We start from the raw sequence: 24,832 nt of genomic DNA, 5'->3' as shown, positions 1-24,832 counted from the left end.
TAAAAACCCAAAGAAGTAGCCGAAATTAAAAGCTGGCCGACATTTGGTACAATTACACCAACTGCAAAAAGAAATACAAAATAATAAATATATCTGCCATTTCGGTTTTCTATTCTCTAGTTTTTGTAAACTGGTACTTAAATAAAGTTTCTCAAAGTTTTATTCAAATTTATATTTTGGAAAACTCAAACATAATTGAATAAAATTTTGAAAATTATTTTCCTAATTACTTTTTATAGAAGCTTTTATAAAATACGTTTACACAGAACTTGGTACAAGGATCAACCACTCAGTAATCAGTGTTTATGATGTTTATATAAGTTAAGATTTTAAAGCTTTATTTCTTTTTTTGCTTGTTATAATAATGAAACGTCTTGAACATTTTTAACACTTCACAAATCTGACTGATCCCAATGTTGACTATTTTCATTAAAATTGCTCTATAGATTTAAATAAAAATGGAACAACTGGGAAGGTCTTACAATTTTTACCAAGCCATCATTTTCTATTCTATAATTAAATAAAAATGTGTCCAATTTCATGATAAAAGGATAAAAATTATACCAAAATGGAAAGTCAATCCCCTATCTCATTATTGTCTTATAAAATCACAGAAAAATGAACTAAATGAATCTTCAAATTTAATGACTTCTTCTGCTTAAAAATATAATTTTAAGCTCAACCTTATTCAATTTAAAACTTTAGTTCAACCAATCAAGTTCTCTTCTATGATCCTAAAATTATTTCCCAAAATATTCTTCTGCATTGCTTACACTTTAAGTAGCTTTTATATTCCTTACGTTTATATTCCTGCTTTTAGCAAATTGATTGAAATTTTGCTAATAATATGTTTCCCAAAAGAAAGCTCGTTGCATAATAACGTTACATAGGTATGTAAGGTCAACCATTTTCGTTTTGTAGCATAAAATTCATAAATACCTATCTCATCTGATTTTTTTTATGTTGTACTTAGTTGCAAAAAATAAGAAAATAAATCTCTCTAACGTAAGAAGTAATATATATTAATACAGGTTACAAACTTAAGATCTCTTGTTCCTGAAATTTCGAAAAAAAGGAAGTAAGACCTACCACTTAAATTTAAAACTCTGGATGTTACAGCGCTGATATTCCACTATTAAGAGGTTACACTATATTAACAAAATAAAAAAACAGCATATTTTTTCTATTTTTTGCAAAATATTAAGAATTTAATTTAAGCTCTTAACATATAAAAGTACAACATTTATAGTATATTTTCTTAAAATTTAAAAATTCAGCCGTTGAGAACTGACTTTCGGAGACCTATTTTGATAAAGCTTATTTTACTGTAGTTATAATCTTTGTCAGAGTAGATTCATTGGAAGTCAGCAAACTAATATTTCCTACCAGCCGATTAGTTAAACTTGTATTTTAACAAGTAATTTATGGAAAAAATTATTTTGAATTTTTATGAGAATTTTGTACGAAAAAAACTATTTTTGGTGCTCTTAATCACGGAAACAAAAATCCTTTGTTTAAGGCCTTAAGGACTAGTTTAACTCATCTGCTAACAAGAAATAATTTTTTTTTTGACTTCAGGTGAACCTGCTCTAAATAGTCGTGTCTAATACCGTAAAGCAAGGTTTTTTTTAACCAGATCCCAACGACTAATTTTTTAAATGAAAATTTCAGAATATTATGCCTTAAAATTTATATTTTTTTTTTGTAATAGAAAAACTAATTTAAATAAAATGCCTTGTTTTTTATGTTTTGTGGCCCACATAACCCCTTAAGCTAAAATTTCTCCTACTAATTCTATAATGGCATATAATAGCATGCTATAATGAAATTGCACACATTGGATCACGGGGGTAAACCTGAGGGCCTACTGCATTAGTCGGCTGTGTAGAATAATTATTTTAAAATCCAATCTATAGAATCATTAGTTTTTATTATATCTTTCAAAATTAGGTCTACTCACAAGGAAATCAGGATCTTGGAACAAGAAAAACCAGATGATAGATGTTTGCGTTAATTAAGAATCTCAGATCCATTTGAACTCTATATGCTTTTATATCGCCTGGGTTTACGATCTTATTAAAGAGATGAGAGGTATTCCTTTCGAAAAACGCACCAAACTAAACATCAAACATTGTAGGGGGAATTGTGCGGAAATTGTGTATATGGTATTATTTTATGAGTTATGGAGAATATTGGAGTAAATATGCTAATTTAATGGGTGAGCGCACCATGAGAGTACAAAAAAGAGTCTGGCGACAATTTAAGTGCCATTTCGATGGTAATTCTTGCGATATTCTCTGTCATCTCGGGAGAATGGCAGATAGGCGCCTGCGTGGATTTTTTTTCCATCAATCTCTCCTCGCGAAGAATTTGCAAAGATAAACAGAGATAGTGAAGATTTTGAGGTGGAAGATATTCGTGACTCTTTTTTAATTTCTGTATTTTGAGCTGAAAAAGGCGCCTGAAATACGAGAAGTTGTGAATGGAAAGGTGCGTTAGGAGTTGAGAAGAAGATTTATTGGTTAATATCCCTTCCTCTCCTCCCGGAAAAATTGTTTGATATAGAGTTTGGGAGTGCGGAGCTTTTTGGGTGGGATTCTTTTGGGCTGCAAAGTGTTTTCAATGAGTGAGGGATTTTATGGGCAGTACACCATTTGAATGGGAAGCATATGATTTTGGGCGGACAATTGGTAATAATGTATGCAAAAGATTGCTAGTTCAGCACGAGGAACAATAATTAATTCATATTAAATCCATTTTAATTGAAGAATTCTTCCCAGGGAGACTATCGTTTAGTGGGGATTTGTGGTCAGGGGAAATCTAGATTTGTCAGTGATCACCATGGTGATGATGTCTATTGGTGGCGTGTATTAAATGTTCAACCGGTTTTTTGAATTTTTCCACCTTTTATCCGAAACCGCCAAGCACATTTTGCTCTCCAAAGCAACTCTTATATGCAAAACTACTCACCCAGTGTTGATACAACCATCATTCACTGGGCATGGCTGTTGGTGTTGTGAGGAAAAGAGCCTAGAGAGTACATCTATTGTGTCGGTGAAGTGGCCAAAAGGCAGCAGGGGGAAGACGTTGAGACTTCAGTGAATTTCGCGAGGGAGTGTGCGGGCATCATGTAATTGCTTTTCACCTGCAACAACCTCGTCCACCATCACCTCAATCTCTCGTATTTTGCAGGAGAGGCATCATCACACAACTCATCATCATTCCACTGCTTCTCGGCCAGGAGACTGCCATCAGAGGTGATGCTGCTGACTCTGAACCCAGAGGTATGCCCGCACTATTTCCCATCCAAAAAAAAAAACCAGCAATATCGCTAATTCTATTTCTGTGCACAATTGTCTCGCAGATCCTTTCCTGGAATACAATCTCTTGGATGCTGTTGCATTGCCAAATGACGGTGTGGCTTTCATCACAGACAACGATAATTTTCCCGTGCTCAATATCCAAAAGGAGGCAGACATTAAGACGCCCTATCGGCTCATTTTACCTGAACGACTGAATGATTTTCTCATAAATGGATTAATTAGGCTTGAGTCGCTTTCAGGTGAGGTTCTGAAGTTCAGTGAAAAGTGCATGCAGTAAATTTAAATCGTTATTTTCAAAATAATTTATTTGAAGTGCAAAAAACATTTGGATTGGTTATTGATATTTTTAAACGATTTTTCTAAAATGTTTAGTGATATCGTGCAGAACATTTTAGTGCCACGTGCAGTGATCATACGAAGGCCGAGTTATAACTCTTTTAATACACTAGAAATGAGATCAAAAACAATATGAATAAGTTAGTGATGTTTCTTCGGTTTTTATTGTGTACAAATAAATTAAATTATCTCACAAATTAGCTATTTCTAATTCAAAATAACTTACTTCAAATAAAATTATTAAAAAATATTATAAAATTGCTAAAAACAGTTAATATCAGAATAAAGAGATATGAAGTTATGTCCGGTGATCATCAGCTGACAGGAGATAGTTCAGCATAGAGTAAAAGCTTTTCTTTTTCCTTCCTAAAGCTTTCGGTGAGCTACGATTTTGAATAATTTTCAAACTCGCGATCCAATCCCAGTTTTCTGTTTTCTTCTCAGCGTGTAAGTTTAGTCGACATGTTCAGATGAGTTGTAAAGTATTACAAAAGATTTTTAGAGTACCATATAATATGTAAATCCTTATCGAACATTAAAATATGCGAAATACAATACCAAAATATTCTTTAAACAACTTTTTGATAAATTTTTTTATAATAAGGGTAAAGTGATACAAGTTGGACATAGTGTTGCAAGTTGGACAATTCGCCGGTACAATTTGGACATGGTTTTTTTCTTGATAAATACAGTACAAAATTTGTTTTTAATGCCTCCGGCACACCTTTTAGATCAGGAAAATTTCATGAAGTCGAAATTCGGTTCCCTTTCTTTCTCAAATGCTTTGAGTATGTCTATCTTATTCTCTCGCACTCTTCTTCTTCTCTTAAACATCACTCCAAATTCAATTTAGCTCAATTGAATTTGGTAGCGAAAGAATGAAATAGTCATATGCAAACCATGTGAGAAAGAGAAGGTTTCGAATTTCGATTCCATGAAATTTTCCTGATCTAAAAGGTGTGCCGGAGCCATAAGCACAAGGAACCAAATTATAAAACTAAAGCATTAAAAATATACAAATAAAAATGAAGTACTAAATTTATCAAGACAAAAAACCCTGTCCAACTTGTACCACTTTACCCTATGTCTGATTTTGATATTTCAAAATTGAACGTAAGTTATACAAAATTGCAAGACCTATCAAACACTTTACTAGATCCGTAACAATCCATTAACCTATTTTCCCGGCCAAAATTCTGAAAACCAAATTTCGAAAAGGTCGAAACCCCAAAAGCTAAAATCTTGAATTCCTTAAAATGTCATAGGTGCACCCGCGATTGCACCTGCGCTTCTCGGAGGCAAAGCGAAATATTCTGTGGCTTCGAAAGTTATTCCACACATCCTCTGTATAATTTTGTCCCTTCAAGGATATTGACCCATTCGGTATTTTGGATTCCGGTATTTTGACCCATTCAAAGGATTTTGGTTTTCAGGACTTCGACCCGTGCGAGATTTTGGTTTTCGGAACTTCAAACCATTCGGTATTTTGTTTCTTCGTAAGATTTTTGCTTTTCGGGATTTTAGCTTTCGCGACTTCGACCCATTCAGGATTTTATCTCTTCATATGATTTTGGATTTCGAAATTACAACCCATTCTGGATGTTTCTCTTCAAAGGATTTTGACTTTTTGGGATTTTTATTTTCGGAATTACGCCAAATTCGAGATTTTATATCTTCGTAGGGTTTTGGCTTTTCAGAATTTTGCCTTTCGGAATTTCAAACCCATTCGGGATTTTATCTCTTCATAGGATGTTGGCTTTCGGGATTTGGCCAAACCTACACGACGAAATGCATCACGAACATTGAGATCAGTTTAGAGTAAGTGTGCCAAATTGATTTTTTTTATTCTTTCTTCTGAAAGAGTGTTGTTTGGAACCTTGTAAAGAGTTTACCGTCTTTATTTACTCTAAAAATCATTCTTAATACATTTTAAAATGAATAAAAATATAGACATAGCTTTGGTACCCTATTTCGGCCACCATCATTCTCACAATTCCTTGTCCTTCCGGAGTTCTTCCAATATCTTTTTCACGTCATCTCGTTTATCGAAGTTACATTTTTTGTTATTCTTTTGCATTGTATAATCTCTAGAGTACGTAAAATATAAAAGTTCATGGAAATTTGAGGAACAAAAAAGGTGGCCGAAATTGCAAGCTGGCCGGAATTTGGCACACTTACCCTATACTTTTAATTATTTCAAAACTATTCAAAAATTGATTTTAATAGCTTCAAACGGAAACCCAAACAATTGCTAAAATTATGCTAATGTTTATAGAACGTTATACTTATGTAGTAAATGTAACTTTTAATTTTTGACAATGATTTATTATAATCAGTGCAAATTAATTATTATATACCAGAAATAAATGCATTACAATAAATAGACTAAAACCTAGTTTTCGTAAAGAACAAAATCTGATTCCGGAAATGAGGAATCTGTTCAAAAAGAATAAATATGCAGATTAAAAAGAAAGTGCGAGATTAAAAATCTGTGTTATGTTTAAAATTTATACAAATCTTCCACACGATACGCTAATTATGATAGAAAGGAACATAAAACTTAAATATAATGGAATATTAAATAAATGTATAGAAGCCAAATGATATTTGTGACAATTTGTAGTTACCCAGTGAAATTTTCAAGAAAAAAATGTTTAATCAAAACATGTTTTATCTCAATTTCAGGTGGATACATATTCAGTGTGGTAAATCCTCTGGAAACGATAGTTCAACTCGGTGTTCACCTTTCACCGGTGTTGAATGAGTTCATGAACATAACACTTTATTACACTGATCCATCGTATGATTCATCGCGCGAATTGTACGCATTTGAAATTCCATACACGAAGGAATGGTTCAATTTTGCTTTCAAAGTTCTACACGACACTCTTGTGTTCTATTTGGACTGTGATGAGTTCAGCACGGTGAAAATCAAGCGTCAACCTACTGCCATGACCTTCGATTCTGCCTCAACTCTGTTTGTAGGTCAGGCGGGACCAAAGCTCAGGGGCAACATTGAGGGATCCTTTCAATTTCTCAAAATCTATGGCAATCCCGTCAGTCATCTCATGAGATCATGCATTAAGCCGGATTTTGTAAGTTACTCTTAAGTGCATATTTTATTATCTATTTTAATGCCAATTAGAAATAAATTTGATTACATATTGCGTTTATGATAAATTGAGAGATTCTATCGCATGATCAAGTTTTTCCACATAAAATTGTGCAATGGTTGCAAGGAGTTAGAATTTCAATTAACATCATTCACTATGTTAAAATTGTTCGGGACGCGATTTCGCATAATAAATCTTTTGCTGCAACAAATTAAGATATAAATTCTGCGTTATCTTCTTCTAAAGCACAAAAAGTTGTATTTAATTAATTCAGAATTGATTTCCATTAAGATCAATGAAGTGTTTAATCCAGTAAAACATTGGCTATAACTTCTGCATTATTTGACACAGAGTACAATTGAATATTATGCTTAAGTTTTAGCTTAAAGTGGTTGATATTTTTCTTGTATATTTATAGTTTTATAAACCTTAAATATAGCATTAAAATGCATATATTTAACAAAGGATAATTGGGACACTGAGAGAAATCCGAAAAAGTTAAAATAACATTCCGGAAATGTTAATTTTACCCTGCAATATTGATCCGAAATCGGTGTGAATATTACCCTTTTTAGGTGTATTAGGGGTTAAATTAACCCTTTTTCATGTTAATTTTTCCCTTAGAAAGGTGTAAAATTAACATTAAAAAATGTTGATATATTTTTACACCTAAAAATTGTTAAAGTTATGAGGAAAAAGTGTTAATCGCACCCCCTTTTTTGTGTAGAAAAAGTAGTCAGTTTCAGTTGTTTTCCTAGCTATTTTTTATCATTTTTGTTACCTCTAAAATTAAACAAATCCTACCTTTTAATCTTACAGATAAATAATAGAAACTGATATATTTTAAAAACATATTAAATATTAATGGCTTCAGCACACCTTTTAGATTAGGAAAATTTCAAGAAATCAAAATTCGTGTCTCTTTCTTTCTCAATCCTTTTGCATAAGTCTCTCCCACTCTTTCATACTCTTCTTCTTCTTCTTTTAAACATCACGCCAAATTCAATTTAGTTCAATTTCAATCTAATTTGAAGTGCGAAAGACTGCATACACATACAAAATATTTGAGAAAGAAAGGGGTGCGAATTTTGATTTCATAATTTTTTCACGATCTACAAGGTATGTACCGGAGGCATAATAAATAGTCCTGAATTCTGTTACTTATATATTCAATTTAAGTGATTAATATTGGTATATAATGGAAAAATAAGTAATCTAACACTCAAAATACACCTTTTATTATTTAATTTAGGGATTTAGAGCTAAACGTATCGTCATTTTGGATTATGCCCTAAAAGTTAAATGAAAATCAGTGATAAAGCTCAGATAAGCTTATTGTAGTTGCGATTCTTTACAGGCGATCTGGTTATGCATATAACTCTAGGTGTTTGTAACTCGGAATGCGTGAAAATTCGATCGTGAGTTGAAGTTTTGGAGGAAAAGAATCGCTTCGAGTCAACAAATTGCTCGACGCGATTCCTTATGGCTCCAGCACGCCTTTTAGATTAGGAAAATTTTACGAAGTCGAAATTCAAATCCCTTTCTTTCTCACGTGCTTTGAATATGTTTATCTCATTCTCTCGCACTCTTCTTCTTCCTTTAAACATCACTCTAAATTCAATTTAGCTTAATCGACTTTGGTATGCAAAAGAATGAGATAGTCATATGCAAAATATGTGAAAAAGAAAGGGATCCGAATTTCGACTTTATGAAATTTTCCTGATCTAAAAGGTGGGCTAGACCCATTACACCCAAAATTTAACTCAAAATCGAATTTTCACGCATTTCAAGTTGCAAGCACCTCGAGTTACTTGTCTGGGCTTATCACTGGTCATTTTAAATTATAGACACTGACAATATACCTTTGTTGCAATGCCTTAAATATAAAAACCTTTTATTTTTTTAAATTGCTGCTTTATTATGCCAATTAAGTGATACAAATCTGATTGCAGTAACTGGAGTTATTTCTTTATCAAATCCTATGGTTTATCGATAATCATTTCAAATATATCTTTGAGCCTATCCATAATTTTCTTGAATAGTCCACGGGTTTTCTCAGATAGTTTCTTTCTCATTTCTTTTAGTTTTTTCATAAGTTTCGCGGCTTTATCTATTAAGTATTTTGATACTTCCTTATAATAATCTAATTTGCCTTTAATATAAACCAGGAAATCATCAAGTAGCTTTACGAGTTCTGGAAACATAGAAAATGATAAAATGTTATTTTGACGTCACACTATTATGACAAAAGCTAGTAATAAGCCTAGATCAGCCTATTTTAGGTGAGATTCTTAACATAAGCTAACTCGGGATGCATATGCAAATTCGATTTAGAGGTAAAGTTGAGGGACGCCATTCAGTTACCTTCGTGAATGAAGGACATCAAGAGATAGGACATTCCCTGTCTCAACTCCAATATTCCCAAAAATTAAAGAAAGCCCGTGGTACCACTACTTACCATCGTTGTCCAAAATTTTGAGTTCATCTGTATCTTGTATCGCTGTTATGCTTTCGACCGGATCAGGCAGTTCCTCGGGAAGTGCTAAATGCAAATCAAAATATTTCAGCTTTCTTTTTGAAGATTTTTACAAAAGGACTAAAACGAACAATATTTTTTTTTCATTTGACACAGAACAAATAGGCAATTAATATATTAAATCTTGTCACATTAAGTTTAACAGGACCCATTTCATGAACTTCTCTGTGGTAATGAAAAGGATTTCAGACTTTTTGCTAAGCGAAGGTCTTACCAGAACCTGACAAAAATGTCGAAGCGGCAAAAACGGTAATGAATATAAAACGCATCTTTAGAACTCGTTGTTACTATTAACATTCTCAACTGATCATCACTCGCTTTTATACTTTCTTCACGTTAGTGTATTTATTTTTTTAATTCTTGTGTAATAGATGTCTCATTCATGTGCACCTGATAAAATATCTCAATTTCATATTTACTGAATTTTGTATCTATTATTTGAATATTATTACTTGTTATTTATCTGTCTCTACAAACTTCATTTTCTTTAGCAATATCAGGTCTTTTTTTTGGAAAATTTAGTAGATCAATGCCTCACCTTACTCAGAAAGATCAATGACGGGTTTAAAACATTCCACGGTAGGGGAGACCGGGGTAGAATTAGCCAGCAAATGAGGCTTTTTTTCGCGCATGATTTGTGAAAAAATGATAAGGTTTGTCTAATATTTTTATGTTTCATAAGTAGCATTAGGATATTGGCTATATGAAACAATGAAGTTCAAAGCTCTAAAATTCTTGACTTTTTCTAGAGAGGATAATGAAAAAAGTATGACACATTGGCTACACTTGCCCCGGCCTGTGTAGATATAGCCACTTTCAGGGTGCTAATTTCCACCAGTTTTCCAGACGAAATTTTAAACTGGGGATACCAAATATTGTTTCGCTTGATACACTGAATCCCACTGATGCTAAATGTCACTTAAAGCTAAAGAAAAAGACTTTAGCCGACTTTTTATGACATTTTTGTAATTGCGGCAAAATTGATGAAAATATCTTGAAAAAATCTATTTCACAAATTGCTCATCAAAATGGCAATATTGCTTGGAATATCAATAGTACTTTTTCATCTAACAATTATCCAGGTATTAGTGAAAAATCATCAATAGTTTTATCCCGCCACGAAAGAGTGGCTGCATCTTCCCCGAGGGCTGTTTCAGTGTTTATTATCTTATATAAAAAATTAGATAATTATTATCCATCTGAAAAATATCTTTTAATTAAGTTTATTAAACCAGAAACAAAGTAAAACTATGAGATTTTGACTAAAAACTTAGAAAACTAAATGCTGGGCCAAAAGTTGTAACATCAAAATTACAATTTTATACCCATTTTATAAAAATGCTTAACTAAATTGTAGGATAACCAGGATCAGACTTATAAATATTTTTGGGAATATGGAGATGTATGTTTCTGCTTTCATTAAAAAATACTTTGCTCAATGTACATTTTAAGGGAAACGAGAAAAATCCGCTGTCTACTTCTACCCCTGGCTGGCTAATTGTACCCCGGTCTCCCCTACTACGTGAAAGCTTACCTTGCCAGATCGGAGTCAAAGTTTAGTATTGTTCTGGCACAAAGTTTTCGGATAACCTCCTCAGACACTGCTCTAAGAATTACCCCGTTGAAAATCCGGATGTTAAGTATCTAAATAACGTATTTACATTTAAGACCTTTAAGACGTTTGATGCCATAGGGGCTGAGTTATTGAAAAGCTGGCCTTAAATAATTCAAAAGAAAACCTTCCTAAATTTCTTGACTTCTAACGTTTTGAAGGGTCTTAGATCTTTTACTTAAGGACGATTGGAACACCGGTGTCCCAGAAAGAAAATAATTTTTCAGAATCGGAACTTTGTTGGTTTTTCTAAGGCTAGATGTAAGACCTTATACTGATTTTGTTTATCAGTTTCACTTTTATTGCTGATTTTCGGTCAGCGAAAGCTGTCTCGTCGTTAAAGGGTTAAGAATTAAGGCTTTCATTTGGTTTTAAGCTGAAACATTTGGGGAATCTAAGAGGGGAATAAAAAATTCTTATAAATTGAATTTCAGAAAAATTTTTCAAGGATTTTCACGGAAAATAAAATCTATTTTTGTCACAAAAATTCCTAACTTTTCAGGATAACAATGGTAAAAATAAAATGATCAAATTGATCCAAATTTCATCCTTTTGCAAAGGATGAATCAAATTAACATGTTCTACTACGATAAATGTGAATTCAATGTTTTAAATTTGATCCGTCCTTTGAAAAAGGATCAAATCTGGATCAACTTTGATCCTTTTAAGCTGGCTATACACTAGACAAAATTTATTGCAATATTTCTTTTCAATATCCAATATTGACAAGGATTGCCTCCACATTGCAAAGATTTATTGACATGAAAGTTTCAATATTGAAGATAATTGTCCAGTGTGTAGGCAATTATTGCAATATTTCTTTCAATATGGAGCATTTTCTTCAATGTTTTATTTCATTACTTGTCAAATAATGTCAATAAAAATTTTCAAAGTCATATTGAGATAAAATTTCAAAGAAATTCTAAATATCAAATTGATTTGATATTTTCTTCAATATTTTTTAATGGTCTGGAATATTTTTCATTCAGAACATCACAGAACTGTTGGGATTTCCTTGTTTATGAATGAAAACACATCCAAGATCAAAATCCAAGTCAGGACACATCTCTTCCTGCTTCCTCTAGAAAATCCCAGATTATTGGAATTTCGCTGTACATTTTGACAAATCTTCCCAAGATTCCAGCTTGGTTAGCACTTCTTACCTGCTTCCTCCAAGAAATCACAGTTCCTCTGGAATTTTGTTGTGCACTTGGTCAAATACAGCCAGAATACTCAAATTGGCCAGAAGATTTCTCTAGCTTCTTCCAGGAAATTACAGATCTTCTGGGATTTTCTTCTGCATTTTATCAAGGACACTCGAGATACCCAAGTTGGTCAGAGGATTTCTCCTAATTTCTCTAGAAAATCACAGATTTTCTGAGATTTTCTTCTGTATTTTGTCAAGAACACCCAAAATACCGAAGTTGATCATAAGATTTTTTCTGGTTTCTCCAGGAAATCACAGAACTTCTGGAATTTTCTTCTGCATTTTGTCAAGTTCGCACGGAATACTTCTGTTCGTCAGAAAATTTTTCCTGGTTTATCCAGGAAACAACAGATCTTCTGGGATTGTCCTATATCTTTTGTCAATTACGTCCAGAATACTCAAGTTGGTCAGAAGATTTCTCTTGGTTTCGTAGATACCAGAAGATCTATCTGGAGAAACCAGGAGAAGTCCTCTGTCTTCTGACCAACTTGGGTATTTTGGGTATTCTTGGCAAAATACAGAAGAAAATCCCAGAAGATCTATGATTTCCTGTAGGAACCAGGAAAAATCTTCTGACCAACATGAGTATTTCGGGCGTGCTTGACATAAAATACAACAAAATCCCAGAAGATCTGTGATTTTCTGGAGGAAGTAAGGGAGAAGTCCTGACAAAGATGGGTTTCTGGGATGAATTGAGCAGGATATACAGCAGAATCTCTGGTCCTGTCTACGATGATATTCTGAGATGTCTTCCTGTTCATAAACATACTAATTCCAAGAGTTTTTCGATGTTTGAAAGAAACTCAATCTCTAACTAAAATGGTATTTTAATAAGTTGTGATATTGAATTTTTAATATTGAAGTCAATTTGTTTAGTGTGTAGGCGAATATTGAAATATTGGTTTCAATATTCTCTTCAATATTGAAGTTTCATTTCAATGTCACTTTGAAATGTTATTATTGCAATAATTTGCTTAGTGTGTAGACAGCTTTATTGTTAGCAGTGAAGCCAAATTAACGTTTCAAGTCAACTTAGAATATAATTGATATCGAGTCGTTCTTATAAATTGTTTTGCCGATTAAAATACGTTAGAGATTTTTTTTTCAAAATGATAACCTTTGTTTGATCCATATTACTTAATGTCTCTCTACTCTTAAAAAAAACCTAAATTTCTAAATATAATATTTATGAGTTTCATTTAAAACAAGCTTTGAATTCAAGTGGGAATGCAATTTACTAAATCAACAGTTCCTTTGAAATGTTTATGGAATCTCTCGATTTCATAAAAAAAAGGTATCATAATCTTGATTCCAGGAAAACCCCTTCCTGGCCTCTTCCCCCCACATTGAAGAACTTTTACATGAAGATATGTATTGATTAGTCTTAGGGCTGACAAATTGTAAATATGTTTCCTACAATCTTGCTGCCTGATCATGCAAAATAGGTATGATCACTTTGTAAATAATATTAGGATATGTTTAGTTTAATGCTTCTCCACATGTCACAACACGTTGCAACTTTTGATCTCAGACTAATTACAATTTTTTTGGTGATATCTTGACTTTTTTTCCAGAAAAAGAAGGGTGACCTAGGATTTCCAACAGACACATTTTCCATTCCATCGGATCCATTTGGTTCATTGGACAGCGAGTTAGGGTCCAAAGGTGAAAAAGGTGATCGGGGACTGCGAGTAAGTTCTTTGAATTGATTAATAACTTGTACCCAGTTAATCTGATTTAAATATGCGACACCAATAAAAAAGTGTCTGGAATTCAATTCTCTAAATAAAACAAAAAAAAAGATTGCACTATTCCAGTTTAAGTTGAGACTGAGAGGGCAAAAGAAAAAAGTCAATTCCGTCTTTTAAAAATTTTGTTTACCACTCAGCGAGTTAATCTTGTTAGAATTTTGAAATGCTGATGTGCGAGGGAATTGTGGAGGATGAAAAGACCTTTCAAATGAGGCCAATCTTATCAGAAAAAGTTGCTTCATGGAAATGGATTTTGTTTATTTATAAACACCCAATGATCAAGTCAATTAATTGGTATTAGATAACTCTTCCCTAGGAGTAAATACATGAGGAGGAATTTGTAAAACCAGGAAATCTTTGTAGAAATTGTTGCTAATTTATGAGGTGTGTTTAAAGGGACCACCTGGCGACAGTATTCGAGGACCACCTGGACCACCGGGACCGCCTGGATTTCCTGGCACAACTATAGATATTACAAATAATACAGAACTGCATACAACTATTAGACAAGTGAGATTTTTTATTATCCAAGATGACTCTAGCGACTTCAAATCAAATAAACTATTTTTTTGTAGATTGCAGAAACTGTTTTTCTTACCAAAAAACCTCAAGAAACTTGCTCTTGCAATGTTACATCAGCAGTAAATATTTTGAAAAATGATATACTGTTCCAAGACTTGATCAAAGGTCCTCCAGGAATGCCTGGGAAAGAGGGTCGTGCCGGTCCTCCTGGTACTAAGGTACTATAACTCACAATTTCATATTGAGTCAGATGTTTTTCAAAAGAAGATTCATTTTTGCAGGGAGCAACAGGATCACCTGGAATGCGAGGTGCAACTGGTTCAAAGGGAAGTAGAGGAGAACCAGGAGAACAGGGTCGAAAAGGTGAACCAGGCGTCGATGGAGCTCCTGGTTTGAAGGGACCTCCTGGACCAGCTGGACCTCCAGGATTTCCAGAGAATTATGTAAGTTTCTTTGAGTTTTTTTTAATATTAATATTTATTTTCTAACATCTGTTTTTACTTGTGCTTACACTTAAGAACAACTGGAATCCTTCAAGAATGTTTAAGGTTTGCCTATTACCTTATTCGATTTGTTTATAAGAATATTTTGTTACTCTTTTTGATTGAGCTCTTAAAGTAGGAGTCTTCCTATATTTTTCAAGATTCATAAAATTATTGTAGAAAATATGTGTCTCTATAATCCCGCTTACAAAAATTTAGGACACGCCCACCACAAAAACTGCCATGGAAAAACCTTAAGACAACCCACATTTTTCTGTAGAGTATCTTGTTGATTTTAGCTGTACTTTGGGTTTTACTTCAGTATACTTGCCTACAACTTTTCAAAACAAAAGATAATCAAAATTAAAACACTGCCTAAAAAATTAGGGTATTATGCGCTACAAATGGGCGGGGCTTCACCAAATGTTGAATTGGCCCTTGCATTTATAAATTTTAATAATGCAATTTTCTGCATAGAATATTCTTTTTATAAGTTATTTAACTTTTTCACGAGCAAATCTTAATGGAATTCACTAATTTTGGTTCATTTTAATATTTATAGGAGGCGTGGCTTAATTTTACAGAAAGTTTTTTTTTTGTATCTCAAGTTAACTTGGGCATTATCTTCTGCAGATTAATATTTTTGGGAAGAATATTTTTGAAAATCACTTAAAAACAATTGTTACAATTTTATTACTAATATGAGACACTTAAAATTGAGTTTAACCTGTAATACAGTAGACTCTCACTCAATCGGCTGTTTTTCAATCGGGCGAAAAATTTTGTTGACAATTTTCACGTTTAATTATGAAGCAAATTTGCTCAAATTCGCTGTAGTTCTTCCTATTTTATCGTGATTCTTTATAATTAAGCGCTTTTTGTGGAATTTACAAAGGCTTTGACGCCCAAATCTATCGATAAACCGGTTGACATTTCGCCCCAAATACCCATTTGAGAGAGAGTCTACTGTACATTACAAATATTTCTTTCATTACTTCTAATGGTCTATTTTCTTTTTTAGGTGTGATTCCTTCTAGTCACACCTATTGTAATCCTCGGATTTTCTAAAAGTGCTCCGATCGAGCTGAAATTCACAGGGTATATTGTTTGAACATCCCTCATGCCGAAAATCATAAGTCGGCAATTTCGGGTCCGGCCGTCCGTAGTACGCAATATCTCTGGTTTGGAAAGAGATATCTTCATAAATTTTTTTCAAATATATCTACTCGCGCGTACGACGATTTCTGTGCCATTAGTTTTTTGAAAAACCGGTTCTAAACCGGTTAAAAATCACGTTTTGTTATCTAGAAATCTAAGCATGCGATTTTGAAAATTTTATGTTTATGTTGTAGCCCAGAAAATTTAGACCAATTTAAAAAAGATTAAGACATTCGTCGAACAATTCTCGAGATATTTTACTTTAAAGATTTCAATTTCAAGAAAATTTGCTAATAGCGTTAGGCGGGAAAAAAGCGGGAGAAGTGGCGTCGGACAAGCTTTTCCATATACACTCAGTCCCGGGATTAAGCACATTTTCGGGACCGAAAAAACACGCGAAATGGCATTATGCATTGAGAAAATTTGCATAACCGCAGGGGCTTCCTTTTGAATAAATCTGCCGTAGAACGAATTTCGCGCGGAGTAAAAGTAGTTAAAACAAAAGATTCAACTATTTAATAGAAATTCAACAAACAGTACTTTTTGGCCAGAGTTCTTCAATAAATGGTTAGGATATTTAAAAATTTTACCTTAATAAAAGAAATTAAAGTTTTATTCTAAAAAAAAGCACACTGTTTTCAAATTTACCGCGTCACAAAACAGTATACATTCAGGCGTATTTCAAAAATGATTTCATAAATTGACTCCCAATGGTAGACAAACTTGCATAATTGTACGTGCATAATTCCGTCAGGAGCATAATCCCGAAGTGCATAATGCCGGGACTGAGTGAGTGTATAGCACTCTCTCTCTCTCTATATTATATATAGTGAGTCTATATTCGAAGATTTGTAAGGTGACATAATACCATTAGCGATCCGCGATTTTTTTTCGCTGATCTTCGCGAGACGCGAATTTCTTCGCGGATTTTCGCGGGGCGCGTATTTTTTCGCGGATTTTCGCGGGGCGCGTATTTTTTCGCGGATTTTTGTGGGGCGCGAATTTTTCGCGGTTTTTTGCGGATTTTTGTGGAGCGCGAATTTTTCGCGGATTTTTGCAGGGCACGATTTTTTTCTCGGATTTTCGCGTGGCGCGTATTTTTTCGCGGACTTACTCGGAGTTTCGCGAGGTGCGTTTTTTTTCGCGGATTTTCGCGGGGCGCGTATTTTTCGCGGACTTTCGCGGGGCGCGTATTTTTTCGCGGGGAGCGTATTTTTTCGCGGACTTTCGCGGGCGCGAATTTTTCACGGATTTTCGTGGGGTGTATATTTTTTCGCGGAGCGCGATTTTTTTCGCGGGTTTTCACGGGGCATGTACTTTTTCGCGGATTTTCGCGGGGCGCTTATTTTTTCGCGGATTTTCTCTGAGCGCGTCTTTTTTGTGGGTAATGAATAACTTCGCGGATTCTCACGGGTCGCTGACAGAGGTTCTAAACAGATGTAAAGTTGAGGCCTCTATCTCTCATAGTTTCCGAGATAATCGACTTTAAAGATTTTCAGGCACTTTTATGCATTTCTCATTCAATTTTTTTTCATTTTGAAGTGAAATTTTGCACATATCAAGCCTGAAGGAGGCTCCAAATGGATGTAAAGATTGAGGCCTCTATCTCTCATAGTTTCCGAGATAATCGACTTTAAAGATTTTCAGATGCTTTTATGCATTTCTCATCCAATTTTCCTGATTAAAAACGATAATATGCTTCATATACTTTAAGAATTATTAAACGAAATTTGCATTATTTATGTATAAATATCGTTCGGGTTTGCCACAATCCAAATTTGCAATGAAGGAATCGCACCTCTATAAGCTGATCTAGGCTTAACACTGGCTTTTGAATTCAAATATGAGATATATGAAATATTATTATCATTAATATTGTTTGGAATATCTCTTATCAAATTTTTCAGGAATCCTTAATCGTCAACACTATGCAAAATCTGAATAACAATCTGATGGGGATTAAAGGATATGCTGGAGAAAAAGGTGAAACTGGTATTCCAGGAGACAAAGGAATGAAAGGTGATAAAGGTGATGAAGGATCTCGCGGGGTTTCAGGAGAAAAGGTATTTTTATCAATCTGTCTGAGCATCTGAAAAGTGTAAAAAATCTAATTGCTATTTTTTAGGGTTCCTCTGGTCCTGAAGGTCCTCCGGGTCCGGTTGGTCCGCCAGGTCTTAAGGGTGATAGAGGTGATCCAGGGCCACCTGGAGCAGTTATCTATGGTGATCCTGTCAATTCCAGTCAGTGTCAGTGTACGGGTGATAAAGGGGATAAAGGCGATTTTGGTGATCCTGGCCTTAAAGGCGAAAAAGGTGCTGAAGGATCTTCGGGTCTCATCTCAGACTTGAATATCTACAACATCACAAAGGTAAGATAGAGATTTTGTAAATGATTAAATTGCTGAGCTCATTGAATTCAAAGGGTGACAAAGGTGAACGAGGCCAAAGAGGACGAAGAGGAAAACCAGGGCCACCAGGTTTGATGGGTCCTCCGGGAAAACCTGGTGAAATAGGCGATACTGGATATCCAGGATGGCCGGTATGTAAATCATTGTACTTCATTAATTTTTATATCACAATATAATTGCTTTCGAAAATCTCACATGCTCAATATCAAAGAGTGTAAAGGTATTCCACGTCTCAATAAATCATAAATTATTAACTTCAATACACTTCACTAAATGCTGATCTTTTCTTTGTAGGGAATCAAAGGTGATCCTGGAGACAAAGGTGATAGGGGTGAAGTTGTGAGTAAAATGAATTATCATCTTAATATCATTAGTACACAAGGGACACTAACAAATTGCACATTTTCACAAAGAAACATTGGCTTTTGCGAACTGCGAACACATGCTTGGATATAATCACATCAAACAAGTATACAAAGAGGAGAGTCACTAAATATACCCTGAGCTTAATATCTTTTCGGCAGAAATAAACACATAAATTTTGTAATGAGAAGATACTTGAGCCATTTAATGTGGGATATTCTTTATGGCTTTGTAGATTGTTGGGGAGAAGGGAGAAAAAGGTGCCAAAGGTGAAGCTGGACCACCGGGTTTGATAAGCGTAGAAGGAGGACAAATCAGCCAAATTACATCATTTGAAGGGGATAATCAAATGGGAGTGAGTGTTGTACAAAATATCGATGAACTTAGAAAGGTAATTTTTTGTTTTATATCTCTTCGCATCTAATTTGTCAAATTTTGTAATAAATTAATTTTAACTTTTATTAGCTGAATAGCACAATTGGTACAATTGTGTTCCTTGTGGCAGAAGAGGCTCTTCTTTTACGAGTTACTCGAGGATGGCAGTACATTTCGGTAAGATTAAAACAAAACTTGTTGTATGAAAATTTTTGGCTTAGTATTTGGTTAGTGTACCATTCCAATTTAATTCAAAATTTCAGTTGAGAAAGTTATAGTTTTTAATAACCCGGCTAACGCATAAATACTTAATAAGAACTTAATATGTTCTTAACTCCATAACTTAATTTTAAGGAGTTGTAGAAAATCCAAAAGTAAACATCAGCGCTGTATGACGAATAGCTAAACTAATATGGAATGACTCAGCCTTAACACTAAACTTAATTAAGGCCTTTGTTAGAGTCCTTAATTAAGTAGTTGATCTTGGGTACAATAAGGCTATTTCTCACTAGGTACTTAATTAAGGACTTTTAAATAATCACTTTTTAAGTAGTTATTATGCCTATAAAACACTTTTTTAAATCCACATTTTATTTATTTCTCAAAAAAAAAGAAAAAAAAAGAACAATTGCCTTACATAGTCCACGTTTATTACACGTAAGTTCTTTTTACGTAATTCTAACTGCTGCAGAACGAGTTCCTAAAATCCTTCTGAAGAAGTGTTCCATATATATGTAAAACAAAAAACTCAATAGGAAAAAAATAGTTGAAATTGAATTATATTGAAAATTTAGTAAAGTCTTGACTCCCGGAACACTGTTTTATGTTATTAATGGAACGGTATATCAGAATTTGACTTTCTTTGAGACTTGCGCTCCCTAATTATATGCTGGTGAAACTATAGAGAGGATTTATCAAAATTTGTGAATTTTATGGGTAACTCTCGGTTCACAAGCTAAACGAATGATTTGAATGAATATTAGACACTTATTGACAACTTACACTTCCGGATCGCAAGTTGAGTGCAGGTATATAGAAAGTAATCGAACCAGAAAACGTATATAGTAAGTATAGAAAGTAAAGTGAATTTCTTTTATTTTATATTATAAGTCTCTTAGGAAAAATAAAAGAAAATTCACATAATCCGAAGGCATGAACATCCGAAGGGAGTGTACTTTCCCCTACTTTTTTGAATTTTATATTCCTAATGATCGAATAAGGGCACTCAATGAGTCAAGCGGTAGAGCATTCGCTCTATGATGCAAGTGACCCGGGTTCGAATCCCCTTTAGGTCAACAGGAATTTTTCTGGCGTTAAAGGTATTCGGATTGTATCCAGTGAGAATGTTGTGGCCTTCATGGAATGTTGTGCCAGCATTATTATTATTATTAATGATTGAATAAATTGAATTGAATTTTTCTTAAATGGTAAAAACCTTCAGTAATGCTCAATTATCATTTTAAAAGGCAAAGTATTCTCTGGTAGTACGGGCTTCAGACTAGAGGTTTAGCCCAGTTCCCGAAGATCTTCAAATCCTATATAATAATAATAATGTTTATTGGTTTCTTTGTAAATTAGGCTCAGAGCCTCTATATACAACCATGAATGTTACAAATGTTAGAGCGGTTAGAATGACAAGTATTTTGAAAGTTTCTGTATGATGATAGGCTGGTCAACAGCTTGTAGGAGCAGAGCGCGTAGTATAGCGAGCAATTTTATTGCTTCTTGAAATCCTAATAGGTTAATTTTCCTTAATAATCCAATTCTAAATTAAATCTTTCCAAAAAAATTGTGATTGATAAGAAATTAGAGCAGTTAAACCATAAGGCTAAACCTTAGGTCTGACGCCCGTATAGGGGTATATAGGACTTGCAAAGACACCTCTAATATATTCAAGATTTTATTGTAAAATTAAAGAATTCCAAAATAATGTTAATTTGGCTAACACTTGTGCGTTTGCAGAAAAGTTCTCTCAGCTTAATTTCCTACGAATCTTGAGAATTACTTTTAAACTTCAAGATTAATTTTCTTTTACTTTTTTTTGTGCAAAATATCCTATACTTTATTAGCACCAGCTCATTTCCTGATTCCTAATTTTAAACAAATAGGGCAGACTGGGGCAAAATAATTTGTCAAAACGAAAATTTCAATGTTCACTATTTTCTAAAATAAAAAAGACTGAGGCTTGAAATTTTTATTATAGATAGCCTTCATGAACCTTCTTAAACTTACAAAGTTTCAAGGAATTCGAGGAAGGATTATGTAAAATAAAAAATAATGAAATTTTGAAGGCAATTCAGTATCATGTTGGATCAAGTAGAATGTAAACAGGCTAACAAAAATGCTGAGCCTTTTTGGAAAGCACCTAATGACTAGAACATGCAGGAAAATAAAGATTTTCTAGGAAAAACAGTTTTTTTTCATATGATTCTTGTAGATGATTACAAACATGAGGATGTCCAAATGTAGGATATTTTTTGTATTAACCAGATAGTTTTCTTAGCCGATATATGTTTTTGATTAAAAAACCGTGAAATTGACTATCTGAATTTGTTAGGTCTAAAAATAGATTTTAGGGCAGAATCACATTGACAATGAAATGCTCTCCGTAGCCTCACCGTATTTCGTTAATTTACGCATTTTCATTGCAATTCTTATGCATGTTCTCGATTACCGTATTACCTCATCTCATACTCGGTGGCACTAGGTGAAAATAATATAAGAAAATTGAAGAAATAAAACGAAAATTCGATAAACAGTGAACAAAAAAAACTGTAAGAGAAATTAATCGTACAGTTCTTTTGCTCACCGTTTTATCGCATTTTCGTTTTATTTCTTCAATTTTCTTTTATTATTTTCACCTAGTGCCACCGAGTATGAGATAAGGTAATACGGTAATCGAGAATTTGCGTAAGAATTGCAATAAAAATGCGTAAATTAGCGAAATACGGTGAGCATTTTACTGTCAATGTTATTCTAATATCGAATTTAAATTACTAGAACATTTTTTAATTATATAAAATTCTTTTATTTCCTAAATCCTTGCAGTTGGGAACGTTACTTCCTCTCACATCACCATCAAGTCCTATTAGTAGTCAACAACATGCACCTGTTGCACCTATTCGATCTGACCTTCAAGCTTCTAATTTGCTGCATAACAATTTAGAACCTGTTGTGGGACCTTCTGTAAGTTATATTCAAAAGGTCTTAAAGGTCATTTTAGAAATGTCCTTCTTATCTATTTAGTTAAGGATAGCTGCACTCAATGAGCCCTATACAGGTGACCTAAAAGGAATGCGAGGAGCTGATTTCGATTGCTATCGTCAAGCACGAAGAGCAGGATTAGTGGGGACCTTTAGGGCTTTCTTATCAGAAAGGTAAAGTGAAAGGAGTACAATCTCTTCGGAATTGTTAAAGTATTTCTTTTATTTATTTTTTTAAATCATATTAGAATCCAGAATATAGATTCAATTGTGCAGGAGTCAGACCATAAACTCCCTGTTGTGAATATTCGGGGTGAAGTGCTATTCAATTCTTGGAAGGAAATCTTCAATGGCCAGGGTGGTTTCTTTGCTCAAACACCACGTATTTACAGCTTCAATGGGAAGAATATTCTCACAGATACCTCATGGTAAGTGGCTGAGTCTCTATTTTCGCGGAGTGGCTTGTTTACTGGGCAAGTTGTGTACATTGGGTACAAGTGTTATTTACCCATCATCTTCGGGTGTCTATTTAGGCCACAGAAAGCTGTTTGGCATGGATCAGATATCTATGGTGAACGAGCCATGGAAACATACTGTGAAGCTTGGCATTCGTCAGCATCCACATCTTTTGGCCTGGCCAGTACGCTCTTAAGTAACAAACTTCTCAATCAAGAAAGGATTTCCTGTGACAATAAATTAGCCGTTTTGTGCATCGAGGCTCTATCGCATAATGATTAAAAAGTGCCAAGTATAAGAGGCATTTTTTTCCACTTCAAAAAAAAAGCGCTCAAATTGAATAAAAAAAACTCAGGTAAGTGGTTGTTAGCATGTCACCAAAAATGTCCCACCAAGAAGCATTAATATTCCAACAATGTGCATGAACTTTTTCATCTAATTGATCTGACAAAGTAGAGGATCACTTGGTGGCCAGTAAAGTGGGAGGAGAATGTGGAGAGGAATGTGTCTGTAAATATATCACTTCAACCATATCAATGTAAATTGTGTCCAACAAACATTTTAGAATTTTTCTACATAAATATAGAAATTTTGACTATCTCTCCTACTAATACTCAAGCTAAGACAAAAAAAATACAAAAATGCTCTTCCCATTGACTATACACATATGTTAGTAATTTCAAGATTAACTCTTTTTTACTAAAAAAAAAACTTTTTTATATATAAAATAAACAAGTAGAGATTTTTTTTACCCTTTTATATACGTAAGAAATACATTTTTGTATATTTAATAGATGTAATTGAAAACGAGAAAATAGATAACTTTCATCATGTGTTCATAATTGTATTGAAAGTGTATTTATAGATGATTATTAATTCTATCTACTAATTAACATTGAGTATTAATATTTTAAAAATGTTGTACATAGAACTCTTGAGAGATTAAGTTTTTTTTGTTAAAGAATGTTGAAAATTTTTCTGTACCATATCATTTTAGCTGCCTAAATATTGTTACATTTTGTATTTGTAAAAGTCCCAGTGTTATATTTCCTTGTTTCCGAGTAGAGAAACGATTTTTGTAGAATTTGTGGCTATTTAATCACTACACATTATCACCAAAAATAAAGGAAAAATTCATTCAGAAAGAGTTTGAACTTGTGTATATTTTTTTTGGTTGCTGACTCCTCCAATTTCAGTCATCTCAGTCAATATTTGTCCAAATCAAATATTCACGTTGAAACACCTTTTAATTAATGCCTTACCTTGTGCCTTGCCCTCCATCAGCATTGTGTCATTATTTTCAGATGTTTCAGACGATTTCGTCACACGTTTAGTAACGTTCTTAGGTTCATTGTAAGTTTACTTAACTGTTCTTTTTTAAGGATTATTTTCTTCATATAGAAATAAATTTTCTTATAATATCGTGGAACAAAATACTTGATTTTTCTAGCTATATTAATAAAATAAATCGACCACTCAGAATATAAGTTAAACAAAAATCGTTTTATTCGCTTTTTAGATACTTCTTTATATCATCTACCTCCCCTGTGAATATTATACTTAAAAGATAATTATTTTCAAAGTTATAGAGATTTTATATCTCAAAAATCCTATTACTCTGCATCTAAAATCTCAGCTTCTTCAAATCGCTCTCCTGCAAAATTTGCCTACTGCGAGTTGTTCATTTCTTATACTGAGCGGTCGAAATATTTTTTCAAGCTTTATCCGTTACATTTTTGAAAATATTCTTTAGATTTGGGGAGTGAGAAATATGTTATCTATATCCCCCAGATGTTCATATTTGAAGAACTTTACTATAGTGATTTCCTCGACTTCCTCAATATGCCTTCTAAGGAAAACTATAACATTCCGCAGTCTATCATACTATGCGTAACGAATTCTGCCTCAGTCTCCCCTACGAGCATAATCTCGATTTATGAATACGAAAGCTGCTTGCAAAGGACAACATTTCTCACTTGATCTTTGCG

The 24,832-nt window shown here is 33.6% G+C and overlaps 1 protein-coding gene across 4 annotated transcripts; it reads left to right on the top strand.

Annotated features, from left to right (window-relative positions):
- Positions 1-1,945: 1,945 nt before the first annotated feature.
- LOC129804508 (collagen alpha-1(XV) chain) lies at positions 1,946-23,992 on the top strand. Of its 4 annotated transcripts, XR_008751996.1 has the most exons (20): positions 1,946-3,130; positions 3,193-3,284; positions 3,365-3,562; positions 6,345-6,754; positions 13,702-13,818; positions 14,275-14,388; positions 14,454-14,618; positions 14,682-14,843; positions 14,919-14,948; positions 17,948-18,103; positions 18,166-18,408; positions 18,462-18,578; positions 18,742-18,786; positions 19,046-19,201; positions 19,276-19,362; positions 22,234-22,371; positions 22,432-22,562; positions 22,637-22,816; positions 22,922-23,199; positions 23,301-23,992. XR_008751996.1 is itself a non-coding variant. In XM_055851855.1 (19 exons), coding segments are annotated over exons 1-19 (2,748 nt in total). In that variant the 5' UTR covers positions 1,946-3,128; the 3' UTR covers positions 23,127-23,992. The 4 variants fall into 4 exon arrangements, 2 of the variants coding, with proteins under 2 accessions (XP_055707830.1, XP_055707831.1); XM_055851855.1 differs by having other exon boundaries at positions 22,922-23,992; XR_008751997.1 differs by lacking the exon at positions 14,919-14,948 and having other exon boundaries at positions 1,947-3,130.
- Positions 23,993-24,832: the final 840 nt, after the last annotated feature.

This window comes from Phlebotomus papatasi, chromosome 2 (genome assembly GCF_024763615.1).
Source record: "Phlebotomus papatasi isolate M1 chromosome 2, Ppap_2.1, whole genome shotgun sequence".
Lineage (NCBI taxonomy): Eukaryota > Metazoa > Arthropoda > Insecta > Diptera > Psychodidae > Phlebotomus > Phlebotomus papatasi.
Note: the sequence above shows the minus strand (reverse complement) of the source record. Positions and strands in the feature narration are given on the sequence as shown.

Coding starts and splice junctions, on each gene's coding strand:
- LOC129804508 (XM_055851855.1), top strand. Junction 14,844..14,918: donor CAGGATTTCCAGAGAATTAT/GTAAGTTTCTTT, acceptor CTTACACTTAAG/AACAACTGGAATCCTTCAAG. Junction 22,817..22,921: donor ATTCTCACAGATACCTCATG/GTAAGTGGCTGA, acceptor GTGTCTATTTAG/GCCACAGAAAGCTGTTTGGC.